General features: G+C 42.9%; 1 protein-coding gene across 1 annotated transcript; it reads left to right on the top strand.

Moving 5' to 3' along the window:
• The first annotated feature begins 15855 nt into the window (after window positions 1–15855).
• On the top strand, window positions 15856–16381 carry LOC138876277 (uncharacterized). The gene is made up of 2 exons (XM_070155186.1): window positions 15856–16155; window positions 16304–16381. The coding sequence occupies exons 1-2, from the start codon at window positions 15856–15858 to the stop codon at window positions 16379–16381; spliced, it is 378 nt and encodes a 125-aa protein (XP_070011287.1).
• The last annotated feature ends 691 nt before the right edge of the window (window positions 16382–17072 follow it).

Raw genomic sequence — 17072 nt, 5'->3', positions numbered from 1 at the left:
TAAGGGAAATTAACCAACAGTAAAGGCAGAATATATTTAAGGAAAGAAAATCAAATGAGCAATTAGGGGTAAATAGACAGGAGTTTAATTAAGGAAATGATCAGTAAAGATCACGGTTGATTGAACAAGGTAAGAAAGCTAATCAAGATTGTAAATAAAGGAGATAGTCAGGAATTAGCACATAGGTCTTAACAAAACAAACTGATAAATCAAGAATCTAAATCAATTACTGATTTAAGGAGAAAAGTATAGGTTTGCCATGAATAGGCAAAAAATGAACATAGACATATAGAATTAGTAGAAAAGTCGAACCAAGAACATCAATAGAGGCACATTAGGATCAAAAGGCATCGAATTAGGCTAAAGAAGAATCATAGAAACCAAAGCATAGGACAAAGTCAGTACACAATTAACCTAGACAAATTCAGAATCCAAACAATGATGTCGAAAATTTAGGGCTTTTAGCATAAATGAGTTAGGGATAAAGCAAACCTCATGAAATCGGTTAAAACACACAAGAAACAGGAGATTAAACACTCAAATTTATCAAACATTTTGGGGAAGAAAATTTTGGGAAAACCTAGTCATAGAAGTCAAAAACTTGAAGTATTATAGTGTTTAAAATCGGTCAATATTAAAGGAATAAGAGAAACATGAAGAAAAAATCACAAAAACTTCAAAAACATTTTGAGTATGAAGAGATTCAAACAGTAGATAGCAAGAAACCCAAAATATAGTGCTAAAATCGGTTAACAGTAAAGAAACGAGAGATCTTTAAAGAAAAGTCATTGACAAACTCAGAATCCTTCCAGATCTACAAAGATCGGAACGGATTCATATCCAAAGATTTGGATTTTGAGGAGAGAGGGGAGGGGTAAAGAGAACCTGGTCTTGAACCAGAGATTTGAACCATGGAACTTCAGTAGAAATTACTCGCAAACCATGGACGAACCCTTGAAGAGCTTTGAATGAGATCTGGACCAGATCTCTTCGAGGTTCTTCCATAAAAATCACATAATCGAACAACCAAGGGGATAGGAGACAAGTAGAGGCTTTTTACGGCCATACCATAGATCGGACAGGGATTCAAAGGATTAGGGTTGATATTGGGTGACAGAGATTAGGGTTGGGGGTTAGTTTCAGAAAGAACTAGAGAGGAGGGGATCCAAGGGCAGCCATATGGAGGAACTGACTAGGGTTTAGGGGTCGTTTGATTAAAAAAAGAAAGGGCAAATTGTGGTCGTTGATCTCTATGATCAATGGTCTAGATTGAAAGGGTTTTGGGGCCGGATCGGGTGTTAACTTTGGGCTGGGTATATTTGGGTTGAAATTGGGCTGAGAATTGGGTCAATTTTAGGATCAAAATTGAATAGAAAATGGGGCCAGATTTTAAATAGCCAATTTAACAACTAAATAATTTATAAAAATAATAAATGAGTACCAAAATATCTTTGTGCACTAAAAATGATTTAGAATAGTTATTTAATATTTTAAAAATATAAAAGATCATTTTATGCATATATAATATAATTATACATTAGTATGGGTTATTTTTGCAAAAATGTACAATTTAGCTTAAAAATGTAAATGTAATTACAAAAAATGCATCAAAAATATTTAAGCACTATGTTGGCATAAAATAATGAATTTAAGTGACTAAATCATCACAAAAGATAGTATGAAGGATAATTATTGGATATTTATATAATAAAATAGGCGAAATAAATTGATTTGGTGCCTTTAAAACTATAGAAAAATTATAAAATGCTTGTCCATGCTTATAATTGCATATCTACTATTTTGAAAGTATATATAGGTATTAAAAATATGTGAGGGAAAAATTGGGTATCAACAGCTGCCCCTCTTTACCCGGAAAGGATGAAAAGAGTTTTTTGGGTAAAGAGATGATGACCAATTTTGACCGGATGATGTGTTTTGAAAGACAGAGGTCGGACTCTGGTCTTTGAGCTGCCTACATATCCCTGGTTTTACAGGAATCAGGCCATGTGTAGTTTTGGATTCATTGGCGGAATATATAGATGAAGTCATTACAAGAGCGGACACGAGATTTTGGAATGGATGCAAGAGTGGTTATGGTGAATGGTTAAGTTTGAGATAGTTTGCAGGAACCCTAGCACCCCACCCTGTTCCTTCGTCTCCCTCAGAAAAGATCCCAAACCCCCCGAAACCCTAGCAGCCGCCCTGGTTCCCTCTCAACATAAACCCGGCGGCAAGGACGCCGGTGACTACCATAGTTACACCACTAGACCTACAAGCCACCCTGAACACAAATCCCTGGCCACTTAACTTCGAATCATCCCCAGGGTGCTCGAATCTTCAATCAAAGATTCGAGCCGAAACCCTAAGTCACCGGATGAGTTCCAAACTTACACCACAACACCCCTGGACTCCCTCATGCCCTAATCAACTTTGGTTCCGGTCGAATATAGGTAGAACCCTTCGAACCCCAAATCTGAGCTCAAGAACCCTAAAAGCCTGGCCTGGTTCATTTTGATGTAAGTTTCCGGTGTAATGTTCTTTTCTTTCTTTCTGTTTATGTGCTATGCATATGTTCGTAGATTTGTGCTGGATTTTTGATTATTTTTCTGTCAATCCCCCCATTTTCAAAGACCCTTTTGTTTGGTCGATTTCTTTTTCTTCAGTATTAAGTGTGTGTTATAAGATGTCTATTCGCTTCGATTGATGTTGTCGACTAGTTAAGTTTCGTAAACTCCATGTTAAATGTCCCGAGTATTGAAAGGATTTGGTGCCCTGTTTAGTCGATGTTGTTTGTCGATTTATTTTTCATATAATGGTATGTATAGTCGACCTGAGTAACGTCGTCGTATGCTAATTAGTCGCTAAATCAACTAGGATCCACTTAACTCTTACTGCCTGACTTTGGTTGAATAGGTTATTGTTTATTAGCTGTGGGGGTTCGAACTAGGTTTCACTTAGCTATAACTGGCAGATTCAACAGAATGAAAGGGTGGGGGCAGGGCAGTAATGATCAGGGGTTTTGTTGGATAATTTTGTTGTCAAAAACTGACAAATTTAGGATGAATGGCTGTCAATTGGTTAATCAAAATACTATTAATCTATTATTAGTGTGGACAAAACATAAGAGCATGGGAATTTAAAATGAATACTTTATTGAACCCATGACTCTTGAATGAATCAATATGACAAGCATGCTATAGTGGAGAACCAAAATGACTTGCATCAAGAAGATGCTTAGGCATGGGAAGCTAAAGGGTATGGGGAGGAAACCTGGGATACGGGGCAGTCTTGTGAAGGCCTTTTAGGCCTATAAATAAGCTGATTCTTTTAGCAAGAAGGGGTTGGAAAAAATTGAAAGAAAAACAGAAAGAAAATTTCAGAAACACTGTGAACTAAATATTGTCTGAAACTGCATAAAAGACTAAGGTGGTCAAGCTATCTTTGCCAAGTCAGTTATTCTAGTTGGTTGTCACTATTTCATTAGGGTACTCTGATTGCTCTGTGGGATTACTACTGTATTCGGGGCTTCTGTATGCTGCTGACTGGTTCTGGTCTTATTGCTATTGAAGTTGTTGTTGGTTATTCGCCGAGTTGTTGTGAACATTGAACTGTTGTTGCTATTGCATTGAATATTCTGGGTTTTTCTGCTGGTTTACTACTCTGTTTCTGGGTTTGTTGTTTGGTGCTTGACCACCTGTGGGTTTATCGTTGTTGAAACTGCTGTTGGTTGTTCGTGAACTAGTGGTTACGTTGTTGCTGTTTGTTACTGCTGTATTACTGCTGCTTGGCTGCTTGCTGCTGATATTCTTCCTCTTCTTCTTGTTCTTGTTGTCTGAATCCAGGTACACATACTAAGTTGATGTAATTCCATGTTTGAAGTTGACATTTGAAGCATGAATACACACAGGAAGAAGTTGGAGTTATAAACTGAATTTAGTTTTCTTTATTAATTGTACTTAAGCCATTTTATGTATCATTGATATGTAGACTCCTGCCAAAGAGCTGTATAATTGGACCATTTTATATACGCAGTCATTTAGCTTATGAACTCCCTATGTAGGTCCTTAGCTAAAAGAAGGATATGATGCTGAAAAGCACCCCGCTTACTTCAGTTGTTTGTAAAGATGCATGTCAAACTAGAATTAGGTAAATGGACTTCTAATTGTCATGACAGCCTAATATCAGTATGCAAATGGTTTGAATTAGGATTAAAACTAGGTCTCAAAGTCCTTCCATGCCAACAGATCGCCTATTTTAAACTTACAACAAACTGTTAAATGAAATAGTATCATGTTTATCTTTCATCTTTGCAAACTCACGTATAGGCGTAGAAACAAGCAATTAGGCTCATAGCGGAATAAGGACAACCCAAGTCCCGTATAATACCATATGCATTGGACCCCAGCCCACGATTTGGCAAACGGATAACCCATACGTGCCCTTGTATTTGGAATTTCATAAAATTTCTCCTTTTGTTTGGAGTTCGACCATAACAATTTTAAGTATGTAATGGGATTAGGATCCTTTTCCCTCTTTCATTTTAGAGATGGACAAAAATAGAAGAATGTAGTCACTTTAGGATATCCTTTTAAAATAAAAATGAGACGAGCCTCGTCAGATAAAACGCACCAACTGCGGGGCCCTCGTTAAATGTACATATTAAAATACTTAGTTTGCGGGATGGGCTGTTTAACGAATTTCATGGCCTTCCCCAAAATAATAACGCGTTAGACTCGTTATGCGCGATCTAATTAATCTTACCTTCTTAAACTCAGGTGCACATTTATGTGACCCAAATCCAAATCTCAACGGAGTCGAAATGTGGCTCTAATCAGGGGTACATTGATTGTAACGTGGTCCGAGATGCATGTCCACGACGTTGCAAATTCCTTTAAAAATAAGAATGGGATGATCCTCACCGTAGAAAAATACAAAATTGCGGGGCCCTCAATAAATATTTGCTTTAAAATTGCTTAGACTTCGGGATGGACCATTTAGCAAAACTCCATGGCCCTACCCAGAATAACAATACGCTAGTTGCTTTAGGCGCGCCTTTAATAATTTATTTTCCTTAACTCGGGTGCACATTTATGTGACTCAAATCCAAATCTCAACCGAGTCGAGATATGTCAACAACTACGGGTGCATTGATGCAACGTGGTTCGAGATATGTTTTCACGACGTTGCAATTCTCGTAAAATACGATAATAAAAGCGGTCAAGAGTTAAAATTTGCACATAAGCTCATACTTGTATAAAATCAGATAATCAAGCCGAATATGACAGTTGAGCGACCGTGCTAGAACCACGGAACTCGGGAATCCCTGACACTTTCTCCCGGGTTAATAGAATTCCTTATCCGGATTTCTGATGCGCAGACTGTAATACGGAGTCATTTTTTTCCTTGATTCGGGATTAAAATTGGTGACTTGGGACACCTTAAATCTCCCAAGTGGCGACTCTAAAATAAACAAATAAATCCCGTTTCGATTGTCCTTTAATTGGAAAAAACTCTTATGCCCCTCGCGGTGACGGAAAAAGGAGGTGTGACAGCTCTGGTGACTCTGCTGGGGAATGATGTAACCCAGAACCACTGGTTCAGGGTTAGAAATTCGAGCTTAGATGAATTGTTATATTTAGCTTCATCTGATTTTTACATGTTCTGAGCCTAATGTGCTAAATGCTGCTTTTACCGCTTTGATATTATCTGAACTATATATAAATTATGCCGAAACCTTTCTCTTCTTACCTCCGGGGATGTGCTTACTGGTTGAGACTCCCTATTCTGTTAGTTTCATACCCTAAATAAAAGAGGCTCGGAAAGTATCTAAGTCGGCTGGCCTTTTGGTTCCCGGAAAGGAGCTCCTTCCTCAACTCGAGTTGTCCGCTCGGGTACACTGTCTAGAACACCGACCCAGGTATTTGAACATAGAATAACGTGACTTCATGCCGGATCCCTAGTAGGAACGTTTATTTGCATCACGTTGCATTTGACTTAGGGGACTCAACACAGGGGTTGGGTCCGTCTAGGACTAGCAACCTGATATGAAAAGACCATCCTGCTGCATCACATATGTTGTACGCATTTGTCTGTTTTAAATCTGCATGCTGACCGGTTTCTGAAATCAAGAATTTCTGAAAATACAAAGGAGAAAAATAGCAGTGTAGGGAGATAACTATTTTTAGAAGATAAAACCAATGTCCGAGTAGTATCAAAACCCTGCCGAAATTTTGGGAAAAATGAATATGTTTTAATTTGAAAAAAAACCTTGTCCGCAAGTTCAGTTTGTGTTGGGAGAACTACGTCGGTTTGATTCTCATAGGGCATAAGATACGTAGGCAACCCTCGCCGGGTCCAACCTCCCATTTTGTGAAAAATTTATAAGTAGTGAAAATGTCAAAAGTTGTATTTTTCTCTCATAGAGTCGAGTGATGCCGTTTATATCAAAAATAGCCAAATGTTCCCAAAAGGACTCCGGAAGGCTGCCTTTGTACTAACGGCCACTCCTTATTTTTGGTTAATCACACAACCTTAAAATCTTCGTCCCTGAAGTGCTGAAAGGTCGTGTTCAGGCATCCTTTTGAGAAAAATGATCGTATGTCTTTTGTTTTGTCAAAATAAATTTCGTTTGTTAAATCTTATTAATAAATGTGCAGAATGAGCACGACTCAAAAGGAACCCTTTTCAATCATGAATAAAATTCCCCTCTAATTGCGGCTCTGGTGGAATGATTTAGGTAAAGAAGGGCAGGATGAAATCAAGAAACATCTGAAAGGCCTCACGAATTTGTTGGATATCAGGCCGCGGGGAGATATTATAAGGGCACTGGTCCCTCACTGGGACCCTGCGCATAATGTCTTCCACTTCTCGGACTTTGAACTTACCCCAACTTTAGAGGAAATAGCAGGGTACATCGGCAATGCTGAGGCTCCGTTGAGGCATAAATACCTGGTTGCTCCAAGAGCCGTGGTGGTACACCGGTTTTTGGACTCATTAAAGATAGTCAGAACAATTAATAACCCTTACTTGGCAAAAGGTTTTTACACTATGAGTTTCATATACCAAAGATATGGTCACATGGGAGGATTCGACAAGCCAGAAAATCAGTTGTGCAGCAAAAGTAACCATCAAAAGTGGGATGAACATAGACGAGTTGCTTTTATGATAACTTTCTTATGGCTATTAGTATTTCCAAGAAAATACGGGAATATCGACATAAAGATAGCGGGGGTCGTCAGTACTTTTCTCACACAGAAAGATAGCACGTTGGTGCCCATGATTGTATCTGATATGTTCCGAGCTCTCACGGCCTGCAAAGCCGGAAGAAACTTTTTTGAAGGGTGAAACTTGTTGTTGCAAATGTGGATGACTGAACATCTATGTCAACGAGCCCAGTTTCTGAGCCATGGATCCTTTGAAAAGACCTGCATAGAGGAATTCTATACCAGAATTAATGAAGCCTACCTACCCGAAGGAGTCTCGGCATGGACCTCATATTTCCGAACCCTCAATGCCAGTCAAATACAGTGGACACTGGGGTGGTTACCAATCAACGAAATCATATACATGCCAGCAGCCATGCCCCATTTTCTCTTGATGGGACTTAAGAGCATTCAACCTTATGCGCCGCATCGGGTTTTAAGGCAACTTGGGAGATGTGAAATAGTGCCAAAAGACGAGGATCTAAGCACCCAGGTGATTGAGATCAGTCCCGACGGCCAGTTCCCTGAAGCAAGGGTCCGCCAAATTTGGAGCCAATGTCAATACTTAGAGGCAAATACTTGTGTACTGAACCGGGCAAAAGGGGAAGTTTCGCCCGGATATCAGGCTTGGTACAAAGGGGAAACGTCGTCTGGAAGGCCGGCTAAAAGACCGCACCTGCAAGAATTTGCCAGGTCCTCACAAGAGCATTGGGGCTGGTTGGCCAAAGAGCGGGAATATCTTGCCGAAGCAGGCAAACTAAAACAACAAATTCAGGATATGAAGTTTGAAAGCCAAGTACAGTTTGCTGCCAACAAGGGAGAAAAGAACAGATTAATCAGAGAAGGCGAGATCCTCAAAGCTTAGATCCGGAAGATGAAAAGGGATGTCGACAACCAACCGAGAAGCCGGGCGGATAAAAGGTTGATAGCAGGGTTAAGGAATAAGGTTGCGGAAGGTCATGAAGATTTGGAAAGATCCAAGGCTAGCATGGCGAGATTACGGACCAAATGGGCAAAAGGTACAATGGCCCGAAGGCAACATCTACAACAAGTCATGAGGGATTATGAACTGAGCATCGGAACATTAAGGAAAACAAACCCCACTCTTCAGGAGCGGATCTTCCAGCAGAAGCAAGATGCCCAAGCAAACAGAAGACGCTGGCACGATGCAATTAACAGAATGGAAGGGCAAATGGAGAAGTTCCAGGATCGACTCGCCAACAATGCTCAAGCACTAGGATTGAAGAACCGGTGCATAGAGCAATTGTTCGCGGAAAGGGACAACATTAGAGGAATGATTGATGAGATTGGGCACTACATCTACATGAGATGCCTAGCATGTGAGCAAATACCTCGGAAAGCCCTCCTTGCTTCCATCATGGGCTGCGTTCACCGGATCATGAATGAGTTGAAAAGCTTGCAGAGAGACCTTACACCAAAAGTTGCGGAAAGGCCGAACGATGCCTCGTGAGCCCCCAAGTTGGAATTGTAGCCCCTAGTTCAATTCTTGTTTAATTAGCCTTTTTTTGTCTTCTTATGTGTTGTTTTATTTTCTTTCGTCAAGTCAGGTTAAGAACTTTGGGGTCTGTACTATTGTTGTTCTTGGTTTAAATCTGTAATAGCAAATTTTGATGATGAGTTATGATTCCAAAAGAATTTTTGTGTGTCTTTACTTTGTGGCAGAACTACGCCCGGTCTGATTCGCGCGGGGACGTGATACGTAGGCAATCCACATAAGATTCGACGGCCATTAATAAAAGAAAAGAAGAAGAAAATACAAAAATAGAATAAAACACAGGGGTTCCCAAAGTACTTTAAAAGGACAAATAAGCAAGCCGGGATGACGCATGTTGTTTGAAATAAAGCATGCTAGAAACGGTTAACTGCCTAGGAGCATTGCATCCCCAATGTGTTGTTATCAAATCTGTTAAACTCTAACGCTAACAACTTTGTTCTTGTTGTCTGAATCCAGACAGTTAGTTGTTAAAGAATTCTGGCAACACACCCTTACCAAACCAGATCCAAATGACCGGTAGCAACAAGCATGACACTTCAGAGAATAGTACCGAGGAAGAAAGGCCGATGATCCAGTTGTTAAAAGAAGCGATGGAAAAGATAGAAAGAATAGGACTAGAGATGAATGCAATGCAGTTAGCTCTAGCCAAAGCACAAAAGAGCCCTGAGCCACTAGGGCACATGCCGGAATACCCTCACTCCGGCCCTTCAACAAGCCTCCCGAATCATCGTTATCATCAGGAGAGAAGCCCCCATAATTCCCAAGCTCCACCACCCCATCAACCTCTCCCAACACCAAATGTTCCCACTTTTGTGGGACCCACCGCAGCCACCCTTCAAAGATCAACTAGCGAGCCATTGTTTCAGGCTCATGATACGCAATACTATCCCCCCTGAACCCACATTCAATGCACCAGAACCCCATACCTACAATCCGCACTTGGAGGTACCGGCAGAGATTGAGAAGCTGATTAAAGTCCCGGAGCAAGATGAGGTATTGAGGAAGTTCAAAAGCCTGGAGTAGTCCTTCAGGAACTTGCACGGATTGGGCAACCAGGTCAGCGTGGCCTACAAGGATCTATGCCCTTTCCCGGACGTCCAACTCCCGGCTGGGTTTAAGATGCCTAAGTTTGATTTATATGAAGGGCACGGTGACCCCATGGCACATTTGCGTGGTTTTTGTAGCAAAATGAGAGGGGAAGGTGGCAAAGATGAGCTGCTGATAGCTTATTTCGGCCAAAGTCTGAGTGGATCGGCACTAGAATGGTATACCAGGCAAGATTCCAGCAGATGGTACACTTGGGATGATCTGGTGCAGGCTTTCGCATGTCACTTTCAATACAATCTCGAGATAGTCCCCGACCGTCTCACATTGCTGAGGACCGGAAAGAAGCCTGGGGAAAGTTTTCGCAAGTTCGGGTTCCGTTGGAGAGAACAAGCGGCCAGAGTTGATCCTCCCACGAGAGAGGGAGAAATGGTGGACTACTTCTTGCAAACACTGGATCCAACTTACTTTGATCACTTGGTGATGACGGTTGGAAAATCCTTCAACGAAGTAGTGAAGATAGGGGTCATGATAGAAGAGGGTCTGAGGTCTGACAAAATCCTGAATTACTCGGCACTCAAGGCAACGACCCAGGCTATTCAGAGCAGCACGGGAGGTGCGCTGGGAAGAAGGAAGAAAGAAGAAATTGCCACGATTGAGGCAAGCAGTTGGTCCAGGTCTAGCAAACCACACTACAACCAACCCAGAACCCACAGGCCAAGCTACCCATACAGCCCACCACAGCACTACTATCCACCTCAAGAACCACCTTTCACCGTCCATCAAGCCCAGACATACACTCAACCTTCGGTTCGCCCACAATGGCGTGCGCCAGCTCCCCACAACCCATACCCACCTTCACATAATACCTACCCACCACCACAAAACACCTATCCTCCACCAAAAACATACAGGAACCCTCCGGGGGCAGGCTTTCGAGGGAGTCAAGCTACCAGAAATGATAGGCTGCAGAAACATAGAGCCTTTACTGAGTTGGGAGAAACCTATACCGCCGTATTCCACAAATTGAGATGGTTGGGTTTGTTGAGTCCTGTCGAACCTAGAGAGCAAAACCCCCCACCCCAAAATATGGACAGATCAATAAGTTGTGAGTAATGCTCATGAATGCTGGGGCATGATACTAAAAAATGTTGGAGGCTGAAGCAGGCAGTACAGGATCTTATTGATGCCAACAAAATCGAGGTCCAGACGCCGGAGGCACCTAACATCAATCAGAACCCATTGCCAATACACCATGAGGCTTACATGATCGAGTTGGTGTATGAGGGAGGAGAGCCGTGGAAGCCCTCACAAACAGTGATGATGATCCAGGCCGCTCCGAAAGAAGGATCGGCCAGTGGAAGACCGGAGATACAGTCGCAGGGGGAAGGCGTCGAGCCAGTAGTGATATTGGGAAAGAGTCTGTCCACCATAACAAGCAAACCCGAGCCAGCCAAGTTGGTAATATCAGGGATTCCACCCATACCCGCAGTTTTGTTAAAAGGGGTATACAGGGAACTGGTCACCATAAAGCCTGTAGTCCAGCTGCCGATGATTGATAGCAAGGCCGTGCCTTGGAAATATGAGAAGGCAGTGGTGATGTACAAAGGAAAACAAGTGGAGGAAGATAGTTGTGAAGAGTAAGGGCTGACTCGATCAGGATGGTGTTTTGCTCCAGTGGGGTTGAGAAGACCCAACCCAGCTGCAACCAAGAAACCTGTGTCCGAAGAAGAAGCTGAGGAATTCTTGAGGAAGATGAAAGTGCAGGATTATTCCGTGGTCGAACAGTTGAAGAAAACACCGGCCCAGATCTCGCTGCTATCATTACTAATCCATTCTAATGAACATCGTCGGGCCTTGATGAAGATATTGAATGAAGCTAATGTGCCCAATGAGATTTCTGTAAACCACCTGGAAACAATTGCCAACAAAATTTTCGAGGTGAACAGGGTAACATTTTCAAATGATGATATACCAGTAGAGGGCACGGAGCATAATAAAGCTCTCTACCTAACTGTCAAATGTGAAAATTCGGTAGTTACTCGGGCATTGGTGGATAACAGCTCAAGTGCCAATATTTGTCCATTATCCACCCTGAACCAGTTAAAGATCGACCACGGAAGAATCCACAAGAATAGCATTTGCGTCCGAGGATTTGACGGAAATGGAACAGCCACTGTGGGGGATATTGTACTTGAATTGACCATCGGTCCAGTCCAGTTTACCATGGAGTTCCAGGTATTAGATGCCTCGGTATCTTATAACCTTCTGTTGGGACGACCGTGGATCCACGCAGCTAAAGCAGTGCCTTCCACCCTGCACCAATTGGTCAAGTTTGAGTGGGATAGACAAGAGGTCGTACTGCACGGCGAGGACACTGCGTGCACCACGGGTGGCGCCATTGTGCCCTTCATAGAGACCAATGATGACAAGGGTCCTTGGGTCTACCAGATTTTCGATGCGATGTCGGCAAACAAGATTTCTGAGGGTGAGATTATCCAGCACCCTAGGGTAGCTTCCGCCACGATCATGATGGTCTCGGAAATGCTGGGTAATGGGTTTATACCGGGAAAGGGCCTGGGAGTTGAGCTTCAGGGGATTGTCCAACCTGTCTCCCTGCCCAAGAATTTGGAAACCTTTGGGTTGGGGTTCAAACCAACTGTAGTAGATGTGAAGCGAGCACGGAAAATGAAGAGGAAAGTCTGGTTTCTTCCCAAACCTGTCCCACGTCTCTCAAGATCTTTTGTTAGAGCAAGTGCCAAGGGGTCACCGGTCCCAAAAATTCTTGGACCATTGATTGGGATGGACGGGGACCTGAATCAGAGTTTCGAGAGGTTATTTGCTGATGTCAATATGGTAGAAGTTGGAGAGAGTTCCAGCAGAGCTGATATACAATTTGTGGGGCCTGAGGCCAAAACCAACAATTGGAAGGTTACTCCACTTCCCGTTCGGGGAGAGTCTTGGCAGTAGGCTTTGATTTATGCTTTTCTTGTTCGGATTATTCCAGGGTGTAATCCAAATTTTATCTTTGTATTGTAAAAGTGTGAACCCTGTTATCCCGCAAGTTTAATAAAGTTCTCTTCTTTTGTCTCATTTTAATTTTGTTTTGTTCTTTTTCTTTATGAACAGTTCTCTTTTTACTGGTTCTAATGACATGGCATGCACAACGGATCTTCGACCTAGTCTAATAAATCAATCCAAGTCTGACTTAATGATACAAGAGGTCGTATGTGACAATGAATTTGAATATGACGAGGATGAAGCCTTCAAAGAGATAAACCGAGAGCTGTACCAATTTGAAGAGAAACCCAAGCCTAACCTAAATGACACTGAGGCTGTGAATCTAGGGGACGCGGATAATATCAGAGAAACCAAAATCAGCATCCACATCGAGCCAAACGTCAGGGAAGAATTGATCAAAACCCTCGTGGAATTCAAAGACGTTTTTGCATGGTCATATGACGATATGCCAGGTTTAAGCACCAATCTAGTGGTTCACAAATTGCCCACTGACCCGGCATACCCTCCAGTCAAGCAAAAGCTAAGGAAATTTAAAACAGAGATGAGTGTAAAGATCAAAGAAGAGGTGATGAAGCAGCTACAGGCAAAGGTCATTCGAGTCACTCGATATCCCGAGTGGTTGGCCAATGTGGTGCCAGTTCCGAAGAAGGATGGGAAATTCAGGGTGTGCGTCGACTACCGCAATCTCAACAAAGCAAGTACCAAGGATAACTTCCCGTTGCCCAACATCCATATCTTGATCGATAATTGCGCCGGGCGCGAGATCGGATCCTTTGTGGACTGCTATGTAGGATATCATCAGATCTTAATGGACGAAGAAGATGCAGAAAAGACAGCTTTTATTACACCGTGGGGAACTTACTGTTACCGGGTAATGCCATTAGGATTAAAGAATGCCGGGGCAACGTACAAGCGAGCAATGACTACTGTGTTTCACGACATGATACACAAAGAAATTGAGGTGTACGTAGATGATGTGATCATAAAGTCTTGGCGTCAGGAAGACCATGTAGCAGACCTAAGGAGATTTTTCCAAAGACTCCGAAGGTATGATATCAAGCTCAACCCGGCCAAATGCGCATTCGGGGTTCCATCAGGAAAGCTGTTAGGGTTCATCGTCAGTCGACGGAGTATTGAGTTAGACCCATCCAAGATCAAATCCATCCGAGATTTGCCACCGCCAAAGAACAAAACAGAGGTAATGAGTCTGTTGGGGAGACTCAATTACATCAGCAGGTTCATCGCTCAACTCACAGCAACTTGTGAACCCATCTTTCGGCTGTTGAAAAAAGATGTTGCGTTAGACTGGACGATGGAGTGTCAAGAGGCTTTCGACCAAATCAAAGGGTATCTGTCCAATCCACCTGTGTTGGTTCCACCTAAGCCAGGGAAGCCCTTAATTCTTTATTTGACGGTCCTGGAAAATTCGTTTGGTTGTGTACTGGGGCAACATGATGTCACAGGAAGGAAGGAGCAGGCCATTTATTATATTAGCAAGAAGTTTATAGTGTATGAGGTCAAGTACACTCAACTCGAGAAAACATGTTGTGCCCTGACTTGGGTGGCTCAGAAGTTGAAGCACTATCTGTCCTCGTATACTACTTACCTCATATCCCGTTTGGACCCATTGAAGTACATTTTTCAGAAACCTATACCTACAGGGAGGTTAGCAAAATGGCAAATTTTGCTCACCGAGTTTGATATCGTCTATGTGACGAGGACGGCCATGAAAGCCCAAGCGCTGGCCGACCATTTGGCAGAGAATCTCGTTGATGAAAAATACGAGCCTTTAAGAACGTATTTTCCCGACGAAGCAGTGATGCATACAGGCGAGCTGGAATTACCCAAAGAACTGGGTTGGAAGCTTTTCTTCGATGGAGCCGCGAACGCGAAAGGGGTTGGAATAGGAGCAGTACTCATTTCTGAAACAGGGCATCACTATCCTATTACAGCTCAACTACGCTTCTATTGCACCAATAATATGGCCGAGTACGAAGCTTGCATTTTGGGTCTACGATTAGCTGCGGACATGGATGTCCAAGACGTTCTGGTCTTGGGAGACTCGGACCTCTTGATACATCAGATTCAGGGTGAGTGGGAAACACGGTATTTGAAACTCATACCATATCGACAATGTTTGCACGATCTGAGCAAGCGATTTCGATCAGTGGAATTCAAACATATCCCGAGAGTTCATAACGAGGTTGCGGATGCATTGGCCACCTTAGCATCAATGTTACACCACCCTGACAAAATGTATGTTGACCCTTTGCACATCCAGGTTCGTGATCAGCACGCTTATTGCAACACGGTAGAAGAGGAAGTAGATGGCGAGCCTTGGTTTCATGATATAAAGGAGTACCTCAAAATGGGGATATATCCGGAACAGGCCACTAGAGACCAAAAAGAGCCCTTCGGTGTTTGTCGAATGGTTTCTTCCTCAGCGGAGGAGTGTTGTACAGAAGAACCCCGGATTTGGAATTGTTAAGATGTATAGACACTGGTCAAGCCACGATGGTTATGGCAGAGGTACATGCTGGAGTTTGCGGGCCACATATGAGCGGATATGTATTGGCAAAGAAGATCCTTCGAGTAGGGTACTATTAGCTCACCATGGAACATGACTGTATCACTTTCGTGAGGAAATTCCATCAGTGTCAGATACATGGAGATCTGATTCATTCTCCACCAACGGAGTTGCATACAATGTCAGCGCCCTGGCCGTTTGTTGCATGGGGCATGGATGTCATTGGGCCTATCGAGCCGGCAGCATCCAACGGCCATAGGTTCATTCTGGTGACCATCGATTACTTCACCAAATGGGTTGAGGCTAAAACCTTCAAGTCGGTAACCAAAAAGGCAGTGGTGGATTTTGTTCACTCCCATATCATCTGCAGATTTGGGATCCCAAAAGTGATCATTACGGACAATGGAGCAAATCTTAACAGCAGCCTGATGAGAGAGGTATGCCAACAATTCAAGATTACGCACCGCAATTCCACCCCATATCGTCCCAAGGCGAATGGAGCGGTCGAAGCAGCCAATAAGAACATCAAGAAGATACTGCGGAAGATGGTGGAAGGATCTAGACAATGGCACGAGAAATTACCCTTCGCCTTGTTAGGTTATCGCACTACAGTCCGGACTTCCATAGGTGCAACTCCTTATTTGTTGGTGTACGGAACTGAGGCAGTAATACCAGCGGAGGTTGAAATTCTGTCCCTCCGGATTGTCGCTGAAGCCGAGATTGATGATGATGACTGGGTCAAAACTCGATTGGAACAGTTGAGCTTGATAGACGAAAAAAGGTTGGCAGCAGTGTGTCATGGTCAGTTGTATCAGAGGAAAATGGCCAGGGCGTACAATAAGAAGGTATGCCCCAGAAAATTTGAGGTAGGGCAGCAGGTATTGAAACGGATCCTCCCGCATCAGGTCGAAGCAAAAGGCAAGTTCGCCCCACATTGGCAAGGGCCTTATTTCGTGACCAGAGTGTTGTCCAACGGTGCTTTGTGCCTAACAGATGTCGAAGGAAGATGTGTCGACATGGCTATCAATTCTTACGCAGTCAAGAGATATTATGCCTAATTTCTTCGATTAGGATAGTTATTGGTCGTTTGTTTGTATTTGGTACTTCTTGGATAATGAAATGACGGAGGCAATTCTTTCTTCTATCCAAACACTTTAACCCTTGCTTTCCCCTTTGAGCTTTAAATTACTCTTTCATACCCCTCTTTTGGAATCACTGATGGGAAAAAGATATGAAAAAGGAGATGAAAAAAAAATTTTAAAAGAAAACGAAAAAGAAAAAAAAAGATAAAAGTTGCAAGAAAAACAAAGCCATAGGAACTACGTTTGACCTGATTCCTTAAAGAGGATACGTAGGCGCCTCACGGCTCAGTCATAGTGTGCGTAATGCGCATAGCTCAACATAGTGTAAATATGAAATTCCCCAAGCAAGAAAACTGGGGCAGGAATTATGTTTGGAATATCCAAAAGGGTTTGATTCCAAGAGTTGTAACGCTTCACCCATCAGTTTGACATTTGTTTGACATACAAAACCAACATCAATGCCCAAAAGACCTCCCGATCAACGTCCGAGAAGTGCCAAGTTAGGACAATGGAAGCCGAGGATAATATGCTGATCTCCAGCAAAGAAGGGGATCATAAATGAGAAATGAACTGATAGCCAGAAAGAATCTCGGAAAGAGAGAGTCATGTCGGCAGTACCCCAACTCCCCGTCGAAGGGCAAAATGAGAGAGTCTCATCGGTGAAAACCTTCGTAGGCACC

Source organism: Nicotiana sylvestris, chromosome 8 (genome assembly GCF_000393655.2).
Source record: "Nicotiana sylvestris chromosome 8, ASM39365v2, whole genome shotgun sequence".
Taxonomy (NCBI): Eukaryota; Viridiplantae; Streptophyta; class Magnoliopsida; order Solanales; family Solanaceae; genus Nicotiana; species Nicotiana sylvestris.
The sequence above is the reverse complement of the archived record's forward strand: the minus strand, read 5'-3'. Positions and strand labels throughout refer to the sequence as shown.